Source organism: Rhinolophus hipposideros (genome assembly GCF_964194185.1).
Source record: "Rhinolophus hipposideros genome assembly, chromosome: 2".
Taxonomy (NCBI): Eukaryota; Metazoa; Chordata; class Mammalia; order Chiroptera; family Rhinolophidae; genus Rhinolophus; species Rhinolophus hipposideros.
Genome location: NC_138048.1, coordinates 110575154 through 110590285, shown reverse-complemented (window position 1 = coordinate 110590285; position 15132 = coordinate 110575154). Strand labels below are relative to the sequence as shown.

The 15132-nt window shown below is 51.9% G+C and overlaps 3 protein-coding genes across 7 annotated transcripts in view; 2 read left to right on the top strand and 1 right to left on the bottom strand.

Moving 5' to 3' along the window:
• Window positions 1-931: 931 nt before the first annotated feature.
• On the bottom strand, window positions 932-6117 carry YBEY (ybeY metalloendoribonuclease). The gene is made up of 5 exons (XM_081068497.1): window positions 5888-6117; window positions 5279-5568; window positions 4238-4366; window positions 2999-3067; window positions 932-2008 (listed from the first exon to the last, which is right to left on the bottom strand). The coding sequence occupies exons 2-5, from the start codon at window positions 5486-5488 to the stop codon at window positions 1922-1924; spliced, it is 495 nt and encodes a 164-aa protein (XP_080924623.1). The 5' UTR covers window positions 5489-5568; window positions 5888-6117; the 3' UTR covers window positions 932-1921.
• MCM3AP (minichromosome maintenance complex component 3 associated protein) overlaps window positions 6039-15132 on the top strand; it is a 41956-nt gene continuing 32862 nt past the window's right edge. For 3 of the 5 annotated variants that reach the window (XM_081068433.1, XM_081068434.1, XM_081068431.1), the window contains exons 1-6: window positions 6043-6143; window positions 6839-8200; window positions 8438-8661; window positions 11079-11157; window positions 11399-11543; window positions 12621-12811. In XM_081068433.1, coding sequence (XP_080924559.1) covers window positions 6982-8200; window positions 8438-8661; window positions 11079-11157; window positions 11399-11543; window positions 12621-12811 — 1858 coding nt within the window. In that variant the 5' untranslated portion in view covers window positions 6043-6143; window positions 6839-6981. Of the gene's footprint in view, window positions 6144-6272; window positions 6411-6838; window positions 8201-8437; window positions 8662-11078; window positions 11158-11398; window positions 11544-12620; window positions 12812-15132 lie in introns of those variants that run through there. The other 2 variants (XM_081068435.1, XM_081068432.1) reach the window with 2 other exon arrangements.
• Window positions 13539-14675, top strand: LOC308505799 (large ribosomal subunit protein eL29-like). The gene has a single exon (XM_081068485.1). The coding sequence runs from the start codon at window positions 14067-14069 to the stop codon at window positions 14544-14546; it is 480 nt and encodes a 159-aa protein (XP_080924611.1). The 5' UTR covers window positions 13539-14066; the 3' UTR covers window positions 14547-14675.

Here is a 15132-nt window from a genome sequence, read left to right as displayed (position 1 = left end):
CTAGTTCCTGGCACAGAGCTCCCGGAACCCTGTAATTCCTAGGTGATGGGGTGAGAGGAGCCCCTTCTAGTCACACCTGACATTATTCTAATGAGGGTACCTGGGCCCCTGGAGAGCTTAGGGATGGAGCTGGTCGCCGGGGGAACCAACCAGGGATAAGAGGGCTGGGCCTTTCACCCCACCCCCAACCTTAGGGGTGACTGACTCTATGGGGCCTGGGTGATGGGCCCCTAAGCAATGGGGCTGGTGAAGCTTCCGGGGGCATGGGTGATGCACCCGACTCTAAGAGCATGAGCTCCTGCACCATGGGCCCCCCCCCCCCACGGCACCCGAGGGACCCTTCATCTGGCTGTTATCCGTGTCTGTGGTCACGTACGGGGGTTTGCCTGAGTTCTGTGAGCCACTCCAATTATTGAACCGGAGGAGGGGTGGTCTGAACCTGAATTGTAGCAAAGTTGGTGAGAAGTCGGGGGTCTGGTGAGTCTGAGGCCTTAACTTGTGGGGTCTGCATAAGCTCCTGTTGTGAGTAGTTTTCTCTGAATGGCTGAGCGCTTGGACCCGTGGTGAGGGGCTTCTGGGGGCTCCTACACTGCCCACCTGTGCTGTGATGGCAGTGACACAGAGTCCAAGGCCCGTGAAGCGAGAAGCACCGCGCAGGTGGCTGGAGCCTCAGCACACTCTGCCATCCATGGACCTATGGGGGCTGGGTCTGCGTACGTACAGGACATAAGGGGTTCAGGGACCAAGCGCCTCCTGGAGCAGGAGGGGCCTGCCGGGCAGACACTGGGTCTGCGGGATGCTCTGGAACCAGGGCCCTGGGGGCACAAGTGACCAGTGGAACGAAATAGAGCCAAGACAGCTCCACGCCCGGTGGCAGATGACACAGCTGCCGATGGACAGTGGGCCGGCTTTTCTCTTATCAAGTCAGAAGGACACTTGACCACATTCTGTATTTTCAGAGATACACAGAAATCTCTGAATCAGGAAAAAGCAATAGGAAAATGGCACAGCCCCGCGCAGTCACCTCACAGCAGAGGGTCAGTGGTGACAGGAGAAATGCAGGATGGCCGCAGTGTACGCACGGACGCCCGTCCAAGAGGAGGGGTCGGTATGCCCAAGTCGGGGTCTGGACCCTGAGGTCATGCTACGGGCTGTGGGGGCACAAGTGACCAGAAGTATTGGGCATCATCTGGTAAAGCTGGACCACCCGCGCCTGGCCCCCCAGCACCCGGCCTGTGCCCGGATGTGACAGGACCACCAAGTCTCAGGACCCCTTCAGTCTCAGAAAGGATTCGTAGCCAAGAGCTCTGTGGCTCTCTACGTTGACTTTAAACTGAGAACAAACTTAGCTGCCAAGCAGGCCACGTGTAGCCAATGGTGACTCAGGAGAGCCACAGGCCCAAGTCCCTGTCCCCGAGAGCCCAGGATCCACAGCCAGGCTGAGACAGGACACAAATCCGGTGGGAAATGCATTTTTATGTCTCTACAATTGACTCGTGGGGAAACCAAACCCTCAGCATCGTAGCATCCCTGGATTTCAGGACCCAAGAGCGTCTGAGAGGCTGGCCTTTTGCAGCTACTGGGGAGGCCCGGGTCGTGCAGGCCCCTGTGGGCTCAGTGCCTGGCCACCCACGACCAGCTCCTGCCCATATGGCCCCTTACCCCCCAGCCATGTGCTTCACCCTTCTGAGTGGCTGCAGAGGTGGGAGACAGAAAGGCCTCATTACCAAAGGCAGGACCCCAGCGAGGGGAGGGGAGATGCTCCGTCTCCCCATTTTAAGAGTTTAGAACTGTTTTATGTACAGTGCTGGAAATAACATGTCTAACGTGAATGGAAATTTCACTCGTATTGTAAGCAATAGGTCCACTCCTGGGCAGTCAGCTCCCCCACACGGCGTCCTTGTGTCCTGGGCCGTGACCCTCAGAAGAGGCCCCTGCTCAGGGGCTGGAGCCGGACCCCAGTGTGCCTTCCCAGCTCTTCCAGAACCTCCATCTCCTTCTGGTACATCTGAAAGGAAGGGAAGGAAACCACAGTGGACATGCCCCGCCAGCCTGGCCTCCCCGGCCCAGGGCTATGGCCCCGGGAGCTTTGGCCTCAGGGCTCCTCACACAGGGTGACAGGCAGGTCCTGCTCCTGGACTTGTGCAAGGGGGTGCAGACAGGCTGCCGGTGGGTGCGCGGTGGAGGCAGGTGGGGCTTGGGCTGGGGCTGAGGTGGTGGCCTTGGGTAGGAAAGGGGAGAGCCTGCCTGGGGTCGCAGACCAGCCAGAAGGATGCCAGGGGTACACATGGCCCCCTCCTGGGGGGAAGGGCAGTCTGGCCTGGAGTGCTGGGGCCCCTGCAGGACTCCTGATCTGGGTAGTAGAGGTGGTGGGAGGGGCGAGTGGGGCGGGCAGGGGGTGAGGTGTTGGGGGCAGGGCAGCAGAGCTGGGGTGTGGCTGGTGTGGACCCAGTCTAGGGCGGTTGGGGGACAGGATAAGTGCATCACGGACTCTTGTTAATGAAAAGGCTTTATGCCTTTCAGAGAACCCGACGGTGTGACTACAAATACCGTGTGAGGTTTTAAACACAGCATGACACACACACACCATACACTACGCAGACCTCTCTGAGTGGGTACAGGTTGGCACGCTCCAAGGAAGCCACCTGCCTCGTGACTTTACACAACAGGTCTCTACGCGATGCCTGCACACTTTAAGTCCTGTTCCCAACTGATAAATACCATCACGATTTCTCTTGTAAAGATTTAAAAAACTTTAAGCCATTAGAATTTCATAGAGTTTTTAGAATTCAGTGTCTCTGCTCAGATCCTCCTTTCAACAGTGAGTTAATGCAGTTAACAGCATTTGGGGAGTCCACTGTTTAAAACAAACATTGTGAGTCTTCTGTAAAGCAGGCATTGGTAAAATTCCCTATTTTACTGTTTTTTCCTTTTTGGTTTTCAGCATTGACTGTCAGGGACAGGTGGGGCAACCATGGCCGTGGGGGACGGTGCCTACCTTCTGCCACGCGGCCTCTGTGCTGTGTGTGAAGCCCAATAGATGACAGAGCCCATGGGTGACTGTCACCTGTTGGAACAATTGAGAAGCGGCCTCAGGGGCTGGTCATGACCAAGCCATGAGCCAGGAGAGGATGGAGGCAGGGCGAGCCCAGCCCACGCCTGGTGGGGGCTTAGGAGCCCTCCTCTGGGCCCGGGCATGGCTGTGGGAGGGTGTGGGTGGGCAGTGAAGTCACAGGTGTGAAGAGGGGGACCTCCCAGGGTGGAGTGGAGGGCAGCGGTTATTTCCTGAGGAGACAGCTGCTCTCAGGGCCCGGGGAGGGGCGGAAGGGTGGGAAGCCATGGAGACATGGAGGACGGGGTAGCTGGAGGGTACGTTACGGGGCCTGTTCGCAGGGCCTACATGCAGCTGGGGGCCAGCAGGGCGGACAGTGGCCCGACCTGGCCCTGTGCTGGGGATGAGGATCCCAGGAGGTGTGCCCTGGCCCTCCGTTTCGTAACAACCCTCAGGAGGTACGAGGAGTGGGAGCAGATGCCCACACTGCCCCTAGATCCCGGGCTGCATGCTGCTGGCCAGAGGTCCCGGAGCTGGACTGAGCTGATCAGCTCTGCCTACACTGGGTTTGCTGTCACTCAGGAAGAAAGGACAGCCTCCTTCTCCTCACAGTGGGTCTCGCTGGGAAACTCTACTTCAAGTCACACAGAAGCAGCAGGACCCCCCAAACGTAACTCAGGATGTGGTTATTGGGCCAAAGGAAGACCCCTCAGTTGAATCCCTGGGGAAGTTAAAATACGACTCGATCACACACATCTCTTTTAGGACATCCCCCCACCCCCGCCAGCGTTGCATTTTTACGTTAAGCTGAGGAGACAGATCTGGACGGTCCTGGATGCTAGAATCCTGTCCACCTCGAGCAGTTTCTAAGAAGCTCGTTCAGCAAGTCTGAGTTAGGTGCACAGCTGCTGAGCTTGAGGTGAAAACTACACACAAGGCCCTTTGTGGGAGCTTCCGTCTCAGCAGGGAGATCTCCCTGCCCTCCCCGCCCCCAACACTGCCACAGGGTGTGCAGCCCCCATCTGGCTTCCTCTCCCTGGGGGCCTCCCTCCATAACCCTCGTCCTATAGGTGGGTGACAGTGTGGATGCAGGTGGCACATTGTCATCCTCTTCTTGTGGCCTGGATGAAGGGCAGGGCTTTTGTTGTGTTGGCCAGGATTTGTCACTTCAGCATTCCTACTTACAGTTAGGACATCATAGTAATTTTCATTTTCTTTGCAGTGCTGGAAGATATACTCCACTCCTAGGAAAATGTCCCCCAGATTATAGTCATCTGCAAAATCTGGCTGAGGAATTTCGCCTGGTTGCAAATTCTGCAAATGAAGAAATACAGACTGGGAGAACAGGACCTTAGGAATCAATGACGACAGGCCTACAGATTTCATCCTCTCACTACTCTGGGGCGGGGGCGCTGAGCCAGTCACACGAGTCACTTAACATGTTTTCACCTTGTCAAATGAGTTACTTCCCACCATTTCTTTCATGCTTCCCAATGCATAATTACATAGATCCTTCTAGGAGTTATATTACCACATTCATACAATTTTATATTTGTTCTTTCCACGTGGTTTTTTGTCCCAAACAGCCTTTCCCATTTTCGTACTTAAAGACCATAAAGACAAGTGAGTTCAAATGAGTTCTGTTCACACTAAGCCAGTCACCTATGGGGACATATTCATGTAGGGTGTTAATCGGTTTTCTTCCTCTTAGGGAAAATGCAAGTGAACATTTTAATATTACACATTTAACATTTCGTTGGTTCCTTCTGCTGGTTGAGCTTCACAGGTGTGACACTAGTGGATTTGAGGACACACGTTTTAGGCGCTTGTGGCCACGCTGCTTTCCAAAAGGGTGGCTTCAGTTTGTGCCGCCTCCACAGAGTCGTTCCCATAAGGAGACAGTAACCTCATGGCTGTCACGTACTTGTGAAAACATTTGCCCAGGCCTGTTCTCTTACTCAGTGTTGTGTGATTTGCTCACCATCCCTGTTCATTATTGGTTATTTATTATCGATTCACATTCAAAACTGCAGAGGCCCTGTCCTTCTATTTCACCGACATTCCCCATTCCTCCAGTGAGGGGCATCGGTCAGTCACTGGGATGAACTCTGCTTAAGTGTGTATTTGACCGTTTTCAAAATAAAACTGAAAAAACGTGTAGTATAATTCCCAGGAAACTTACACCGGACAGTAGGGAGTCGGGGTGAGGAGGACAATACATTTTACCTCGTGAAATGGAAAAGAAAGCACGTCGGTCGGGACGTCTTTGCCTCTGTAGGCCGCGTTGACGCGCCGCATCCTCCGGTTGTCCACGCAGACCAGGCCCACGTCGAGTGCCCGGACGCCTAAGATGCGCCGCAGCAGCTCCACCCGGCGGCGAAGCGGCGCCCTCCGCAGCGGGACGGCGCGCTGCAGGTTCCGGATCCCCAGGCTCATGGCGGCGCGTCCGCGGGGTCGCGGAGGAACCAGCGGTGCAAGTTGGGGAGACGAGGCAGTATGGAAAGTGGCGGCCAGGTCTGCAACAGCACACACATACACAATCGTTTTATGTGGAGCACGTTCATTGGAAGACTTACAGTGCACATTTTACGGTCAGGAAGACGTAAAAGTGAAGGGATGTAAAAGGAAGCCCCAGTCAGGCGTCCAGAATGGACAACGCAGCCTTCGGACACGGGCTGCTGGAGAGAAAGCGGCCATTACTAGCGAGGGCGGGTGCATGGCGGTGGGGCGCGTCCGGCCGGGTTCGGGGCTTCCCAGGAACCGCTGAGCGGAGGCCGGGGGCCCGGGAGCGCAGGCTCCTGCAGTTCGGGGGGAGGAAGCCGCTCGCGCACGTACCGGGGCCGAAACCCGCGGACCAGGGCCGGGACCCCGCGCACCGGAAACCGCACTGCCGCCGCCCGGTCGGAGAGCGGAACCCCAGCGCGGCGGGGCGCGGGAGGGGCCGGGCTGCGCGGGAAGGACCGGAAGTCGGTCCGCTACTTTTTCTGTCCGCGGCGCGCAAGGAAGCTCTTGCTCCGACGTTCGCGGCGGGTGTCTGCACTTCCAGCAGGGCGCCGCGAGCCCCGAGGTGGCTGCGTCCCAGAGCCGGACAGTGAGTGCGGCGTGGGGCCCGCGCTGGGGGGCGGCCTCCCTTTCATTGTCGTGCGGCTCTCGGGTCCCGCCGCGCGCGCGTCGCTACAGGGCGGGCCGGGGCGGGCCGGGGCGGGACGGCGGGCGCCAGGCTGTGGACGCGGCCTGTGCGCGACCTACGGCACCGCGGCAGGTGTGGGGTCGTGCAGCTTCCGCTCCCCGCCCTACCCCGGCCTCTCCGCGTGAGTACCCTGGACCTTCAAGCCAGTTCCTTCGGACAGTCGCCCAGGTAGAAAAACGTTTTATTTTGGGGTTTGGAAACAATATTTAGTGCCCTGGAAACTCAGAAAAATTAGATGGGTGGCAACCCTGAGACACTGATGTTTGGTAGTGTTACAGTGTAACCTTCTGGCTATGGAGATTGGCAGGTCAAGAGAAACTTGAAGAGCGTCACGGAATTCATTTATTAAATTAACATTTGAAGTTTTTCGTGAATTTACGAATTTAGTGAAATGATTTGTTTTTAGTGACACTTTAAAGCCCAGTAACTAATTTATTTGCACCACCCTCTACCCCACACTCCAAAAAAACCCCACTGCAAACAAACAAAAAAACCACTGGCTCTCAGAAAATACTATTCAGTCCTTTGCTTTGTCTGCCTTTTAAGTGATTTAGAGTGTGATATGTGATTAAAAATTCTTTTTTTTTGTCTTCCAGCAGGACATAGCTCTGGCGATATGAATTTTTGTCTTTCAGCTTATGTGCAAGTGAAGGCGAGTCCCTAGTTCAACAGACTGTTTAAGTAAGAGGAGTGCTTTGTACCTGGAGTAGTTATTACCTTCGGACAACCAGATCAGAAGATGAACCCAACTAACCCTTTCGGCGGGCAGCAGCCTAGTGCTTTCCCACCATCTTCCAATAATAGTTCCATAGGGCCATTTCCAACTAAGCCACCATTTCGATTTGGTCAGCCTTCTCTTTTTGGACAAAACAACACATTACCTGGGAAAAGCTCAGGATTTTCACAGGTACCCAGCTTTCCAGCAGCTTCTGGAGTAGGTCATTCTTCAGCACAAACAGTAGGATTCTCCCACACCTCAAACGTTGGACTCTTTTCTGGGCTTGAACACACTCCGGCCTTTATAGCTACCCCTGGACCTTCAAGTTCATGTGCGCCTGGAACCTCAGGATTTAGTTTTAAGTCACCCAACCTTGGGCCTTTCCCAGGTACGTCTGCTTTTAGACCAGAAACTGGAGAACTTGCAAGCTCTGGTTTTGGGAAATCAGAATTCAGCTTTAAACCTCTGGAAAATTCAGTGTTCAAACCAATACTGGGGGCTGAATCTGAGCCAGAGAAAACTCAGAGCCAAATTACTTCTGGATTTTTCACATTTTCCCACCCCATTAGTAGTGGACCTGGGGGACTGGCCCCATTTCCTTTTACTCAGGTGACAAGTGGTTCAGCTACCAATTCAAATTTTACCTTTTCAAAATCAGTTGATAATAACTCATCTTCGCCCTTTACCCCTGCTCTGTCAAACCAAAATGTGGAGGAAGAGAAGCGAGGCCCCAAATCACTGTTTGGAAGTCTTAATAGTAGCTTCACTAGCTTCCCCATATCTTCTTCAGGATCTCTGGGGGAACCCTTCCCAGTTAGCAAAACGGGTGTCCGACAAGGTTCTGAGGAAACGGTTTCCCCGGTGGAGCCGGTGTCCAGCCTCATGAAAGGACTGAAAAGAAAGGAGGATCAGGACCGCTCCCCAAGGAGACACGGCCACGATGCTGCCGAAGACTCAGACCCTCTGTCGCGGGGTGATCACCCTCCCGATAAACGGCCCGTCCGCCTGAATCGACCCCGGGGAGGCACTCTGTTTGGGCGGACAATACAGGATGTCTTTAAAAGCAATAAAGAAGTTGGTCGTCTGGGCAACAAGGAATCTAGAAAGGAAATCAGCTGTGCCGAGTCTGGAGAAAATGACCACATGGCCGTCCCAGGAGGGAGTCAGTCTGTTCTGGCACCTTCCCGGCTTCCAGTTGTGAATAAAGAGGAAGAAACTGAAAGTAGAGATAAAAAAGAAGGTGAGCTCTGAACATGTACAACTTACAGTAAATCTTGCTGGCCAGTTCTTGGTAAATTCCCCTGGGTGTGAGCTTGCTTTTTCCGGTAAGTTCCCTGTGAGCATTAGGGATATTAATATACCATAGGGTCTTGGAGTGGGTCTCACGTCCATACTCTTCCTTTGTTCTTGCATAGTTGGCGCCTCCTGGAAAACGTTAGGTCTAATGTGGTTCTGTGCCTGTCTTCTGATCCCCTAGATTTTCTAAGAGGAATTCCTGGGCGTCAGAGTAAAAGAAGTGAGAGCACGGATAGTCTTGGGGGCTTCCCTCCTGCTGAAATCACGGCGATCCAGTGCAAGAACATTCCCGACTATCTCAACAACAGAGCCACTCTGGAGAACCACTTTGGCAAAATCGCTAAAGTGCAGCGCATCTATACGAGACGCAACAAAAAGCTTGCTGTGGTGTATTTTTTTGATCATGTGAGTACTCCCGAGTAGGGTTTCCAGGTGGGAATTTTCGCCCATTCTGGTGAATTTTTTTTCGCTTTCCCTTTCCTGAATCCCGAGAAAAGTTGGTCAGGAAATCGGGAAAATTGGCTGCTTGAACTTAGTAATACCCACAATGGGAAATAAACATACTACTCACAATATATCTCTTAGACATTTTTCCTGTTTATCGCTAGGGTTTCTGGGCGGGAATTCCCGCCCGTTCTCGGGAATTTTTCTTGCTTTTCCATTCCCAAATCCCGAGAAAAGTTGGTCGGGAAATGAGGAAAATCGGCTCCTTAAGCCCAGGTGGTTGGTAGTATCGGCCGTCACTTTGTGGAAACGATTCATCATGGAGAACAGAAAACAGTTTATATCTTGGGATTCGGGAACGGGAAAGCGAAAAAAATTCCTGAGAACAAGAGGTAAATTCCTGCCTAGAAACTCTAGTCTCGAGTCAACTTTGTAACTTTCAAACCTATTTTTTTCATCTGTCCCTTGCTTGTTAGAATGTAGGGAAGTACTATTATTCTTAGCTTAGAGAGGCTAGGATAGCACTATTTATTTCATAACCGAAATCATCACTGAGAAGCAGGCCCTACTGAATGCAGTGCTGAGTGAGCCCCACGAAGTCAGACTGCTCTGAAGCGCACAGCAGTGGCCCTGTTACCACACAGCACTTTTCCAAACTTGAGTTTCCTTATTTTGTGTTTGATTTTATTTGGTCGTAGTATGCGATCGCTGCAAACATTCAAACAATACAGAAAAGGTGCACTGCCCTTGCCATCCCATTCTTTCGAGGTAACTGCTGGTACTGGCTGGTTCATACCCTGACTTGCAGTTTGTGTAGAAGCAGCACACATGTGCCAGGCACGTTAGTTGTAGAGCGTCTGCATACGTGCACTGCTCACATTATATGGCTTTATGTCTTTGTGATTTTTCCTAAATGTTCTTGTGGGGAAAACTAAGTTCTGTAGGAATTTATGAAGTAGAAAGCATGTTTTCGCACCTTTGTTAAATGAAAGAAGTGTTGTCTGTCAGTGTACGATGGGAGGGGCACGGAATCACCCATAATTCTCTCCACCACGGTTTAAACTATGAGCATTTTGGTTAATGCCTTTGCAGGCATGCAGGCCTGCTGTCTGTGCACAGGTGGGGTCACACCACACAGACTGCTGGGAACTGGTATTCTCTGACATTGGTCTCTAGATGACAAGGGCGTGCTATCCTGTGGACTTACTGACTTGCCCAGTGTTCTCCCTGTGGCCATTTTTGTGCATATATTTCTGATTAGTGTAGATCCTTTGTTTAAATTCCTGAGAGTGGAAGTTCTGTACCAAATATGTACAGTTTTAGGTCTTTTGCTAATTATTCCTTCCTATTGATTCGTTTTGACTTCAGTGGCATTAATTACAGTCACCATGTTGTGCAGCCATCACCATTTTTTTTTTTTTTTTTTTACCGTTTTCTATTTCCAGGCTTTTTCATCATCCCAAACAAACTCGTTAGTTGTTAAGTGGTAACTCCCTACCCTCACACCCCCGCCTCCGTGACCTCTAAGGGTACTTCCTGTCTATGAATCTATGAATCTGCCTACTCCGGATAGTTCATATAAGTGGAATCCTATAGTATGTGTCCTTTTGTTCATCTGGCCTTTTCCAATTAGCATGATGTTTTCAAGCTTTGTGGTGTCCTTCACTCCTTTTTATGGCTGAATACTATTCCGTTGTGTGGATGGACCCTGTTTTGTTTATTCATTTCCACCTTTTGGCTGTTGTGAATAATGCTGCCATGACGTGGTATGCAAATCTCTCTCGAGGCCCTGCTTTCAGTTCTGTTGCGTTTATATGTAGGAGTGGAATTGTTGGGTCATGTGGTAGTCCTCATTTTTTTTTAAAGTTACTGTTTGGCTATTGCAGTGGGCTTATTCTTCCGGCTGAACCCTTAAAAGTACTTACATAATAAATATACAATGTGTCACATAAGCACATTGATACATACAACACTGAGGTCCCCTGACCACCCCCGTCTGTCTTTACCTAGGAGCAACATGGTCACCTAGTGTGGTGTGTGTGTTTCTAGACATTTTCACACTTGGTTTTGTGGTAAATGGTATCTTGTGGGTGTCCTTCTGCAGCTTCCTTTTGTGTGTGTGACGTGGCTCTATCTTTCCATTGCTGTATGCTGCCAGATGATGAGAATCATTTCACCAAGTGCCATGAGGCCAAGCTTATGGGGTGTGTCACAGTAACGTCATTTCAAAACGGGGAAGAGCAGAGGCCAGGTGTGAGATGTAGGGAGGCGAGGATGGTGGCCGCTGAGCCTGGAGGCCGCCGATGTCCCATAGCAGCGTGTGTGGCTGCTGTGGTCTCCGGCCGCCCTCACACGTGGTATTGTGGACTTTTTCCCAGGCGTCTGCAGCCCTAGCCCGGAAGAAGGGAAAAGGTTTGCACGAGGACGTGGCTATCTTTTGGCACAAGAAGAAAATAAGTGAGTTTCCAGTTGCTCTTTCACAGGCTGATGCTTTGTGTGCAGGGCCTTTGAGCTTTGAGTGGGCGCCCTTCCCTAGGCTGCGGGGGACCTCCATGTGGTCCTATGTCTCTTTCCTTGGGCACCTTTAAGACCTCCGTAGCAATTATAAGAATTTTACTTTCTCAAAAAGAAGGTAAAGAAATCCAGTGTTGAGTGACATGTGACATCACAAATTCTGTTCTGACTCTTGCATTCTCAGGTCCCAACAAGAAACCCTTTGCCCTCAAGGAGAAGAAACCATGCGAGGGTGACGCTGGCCAGAGCACGGAGGACACGCCCTTTCAGCACTCCCCTCTTGGCAAGCCGTTGGGGAGGGCTGCTGTCGGCAGCCTCGTGACCAAAAGGTGCGTGGGGCCTTCCTCACGGCATGTGTGTCCTTTGACCTCTCAAGTCAGTGAACACGAGGGCTTTCACAGCAGTCAGGCCAGAGCTTGAAAAGGAAGGGGGGTAACAGGCTGACACCTGAGTAGGGGCTAAGGGCTGACGGGGACGGAGGAGGAGAGGAAGACAGGTGAGGAAAGGACTGGGAGGGGACACGGGTGACAATGAGAGCCACCTGCCAGGGCTGTGAAGAGGCCCTGGGCTCCTCAGTCTCTGCCTGGGTCACAGATGCCATGCAGTTGCTGTCACATGGTTCTCACTGACATAAGGTAGAAGCGGTCACTTGTTCCTTTAGTACTTGTAGCTGGCAATGATAACCACGTCCGCCTAACAGCCACTCCAGCAGTTTCCGCAGGACATCTGGTAGGTCAGCTCCTCGTGGTGAGGCCGTCATAGTGGGGGCCGGTGTGCTTCCTGCAGTTCCCCACCTGCCTGTGGGAGTCTGTCCCTTCTGATCAGACGGCCCGCGTCCTGCCACAGGCCTGCATTCAGCTCCTTCACGGGCTCGGCCCTCCCACGGACCGTCTCCTCACTCTCTGTTGGGCAGTGAACAGATGTGCTTTTGGTTTTCTTTCTTATTCAACCTGTCTTCTGTCTCCTTCGACATTCGAGTTCCCAGAATGCTAAAGTCAGCTAGAAAACGGGGACTTGAGAGAGAACGGACGCCCGTTTAGTCCATCCTCCTCCTGAAGTGAAGTTCCCTAGGAAAATGTGTGGGCATGTTTTCTCACGGGGGCAATGTAGTTTTTTAATACTGAATTTTATTTCTTTGAGATAGAGTTCTGTAGATGCTCATCTCAGCTGTTTCAGTGGGCTCAGCTCATCTGTAAAAAATACGAAATATTTCAAAATGTCTAACTCACCTTAGTGACTGGCCTGAGTGCTACCTCTGCTCAGTGCCAGCGTCAGCAGCACTGCGGCCGCCTCACCTCAGTGCTTGTTCATTGCGGCACGGAAAGCCTCGACAGATGTGGAGGTGTTGGGAGTGGAAATGGGTGAATGCTGAGGGCTCAGCGCCTGACGTGCTGCTCCCTCGGCAGCTCCCCCGTGAAGAAACCCGGACTTCTGAAGGCCCACCCGCTGGAGGGGGACCCTTTCGACTCGGGCTCCGAGGTGTCGGAGGGCCCCGGGCCGTGTGTGTCCTCACTCAGTGCCCTGATAGGCACAGTGGCTGAGACATCTGAGGAGAAGTTCCGCCTGCTGGACCAGAGGGACAGAGTCATGCGGCAAGGTATGGCGGCTGCCTCTCTGGAGGCCCAGCCCCGGGCAGGTGGGCGCCGGGCGGGAGGCGCGGCGTGGCCAGTCTCCCACTACCTTTGTTTACTAGTCTCCTGAGGGGCTGCAAGTTGACGTGCCTATAATGTGGATACGTTTTTAGTTTTATTTTTCGAAGAAAGTCTACAAATTATGGATCCATGCAAAATTAAACAATTTAAAAGGCAGGTTTTAGATATTCAGAAAGCACATGAAGAAAAGTAAAAATTTTGTTTGACAGAAATCACCACAAATAAAAGTAAGAAATGTCAAGCCGGGAAAAAATTTAGCACACACCAAGGGCCAATTTCCCTAATATAGGAAGTCCTGTGCAAGTCAGTACGAAAAAGACCACCCCCAGTGGGGAAGTAGGAAGGGTTCTGACAGGTTACAGAAAAACAAGTACTGGGGATTGGCTCTGAAAGGTGTGGACAGATGCCCACCCTGTCACACAGGGAGAGGGGTAGACGACAGCCCTGGGGATGCTGTACCCCACGGGTGGGGTGGGAGGTGGAGGGCGGTACCTGGGAGGCTCAGAACTGCCTTTGACCCAGCATTCCCTGCCCAGGGGTGTATCCCACAAACTGTGTGAGACAGAGAGAGATTCATACACGGGTGGTTTGTGACGGCAAAGATTGGACACTGGTTGTCCACAGAAGGCTTGTAAATGGCCTGACAGGAGACTGGGGCTTCTTTATGGAAAATCAAGATTTATTATGAAGTGAAGAAAGCAAGGCGTGGGAAGTCTGGTGTGCTACCATTTGTGGACAAAGGGGGAGCAGTGTGTGTGTCCGTGTGTGAGTGTACTTGCTCACGTGTGCATAAATGGTCACTGGAACTAGGGAAGGGGCTGCTGAGCTGATTGTCAGGAGAGGGGAGCAGGGTGGCACGGGTCCTCACATTCGTACCTTCCGGCTGTTGAACCATGTGATGCATTGTTATTCAAAAGTGAGCATTGTGTTAACATTAAAAACATGTGCAGTTGGCGCGGCTGGTTAGTTCAGCTGGTCAGAGCGCGGTGCTCTTAATGACAAGGTTGTTGGTTCGATCCCCACATGGGCCACTGAAAGCTGCATGTTCCACGACTAGATTGAAACGAGTACTTGACTTGGAGCTGATGGGTCCTGGAAAAACACTTAAAAAAAAAAAAAGAATTAAAAAAATACGTGCAGGGGTCTTCTTTCTTCTCTTCCGGTCCCAGGAGTTTGGGAGTTGCGGGCTTGGGTGCAGACATGGCCAAGTCCAAGAACCACACCACGCACAACCAGTCCCGAAAATGGCACCGAAACGGCATCAAGAAACCCCGATCGCAAAGATACGAATCTCTGAAGGGGGTGGACCCCAAGTTCCTGAGGAACATGCGCTTTGCCAAGAAGCACAACAAGAAGGGCCTGAAGAAGATGCAGGCCAACAACGCCAAGGCCTTGAGTGCACGGGCTGAGGCCATCAAGGCCCTCGGAAAGCCCAAGGAGGTCAAGCCCAAGATCCCAAAGGGCGGCAGCCGCAAGCTCAGTCGACTTGCCTACATCGCCCACCCCAACCTTGGGAAACATGCTCGAGCCCGCATCGCCAAGGGTCTCAGGCTCTGCCGGCCAAAGGCTAAGGGCAAAGCTCAAACCAAGGCCCCAGCTGGTCCTGCAGCTGCAGCTCTGCCTCCAGCTCAGGCCCCGGCTCCCAAAGGTGCCCAGGCTGCCACGAAGGCTCCACAGTAGAGGCCTCTGTCTGCCATGGAGGACAGAGACTGGGGGACCCTGGGCTACTGTCTGTGTGGGGCTGGTGTCCTCCTGTGTTATCTGGACCAATAAAGCTGAGGCAGGATCTGGCAAAAAAAAAAAAAAAATACGTACAGGACAAAAAAGGCAGAAGCACCTTCCTTTTGCAAAGGTTTTTTAAAATTAAATTTTAGTTGTAGGATTTACCCCTTTTAAAAGCTGTGAGTGAGAATGACAGTACCACCTCAGCACCGACAAAAAGCTGCCATCGTGATTTACGCCACTGACATAGTGATTTTTATATTCCAGATAAAGTTATTACTAGGTATTGGAATTTTCCAAAATAAAACGTGTGTATTTTGAGTTGTTCAATTCCATTTCACTTACAAGATATTTTTGTAACTACTTAATTCTGTGGGTAACAATAGTGGTTTATTCAAGTCAGGATCCAGGTAACATCCATTACGTGATCCCTGTTATATTAAAAATAGGGTGAAATACTGAGAGCTTTAGAATGATAATACGTTTTGAATATTTACATTGAATACATGGGTCCTTTGAAGAAACGTGTGGCCGCAGATTGTTC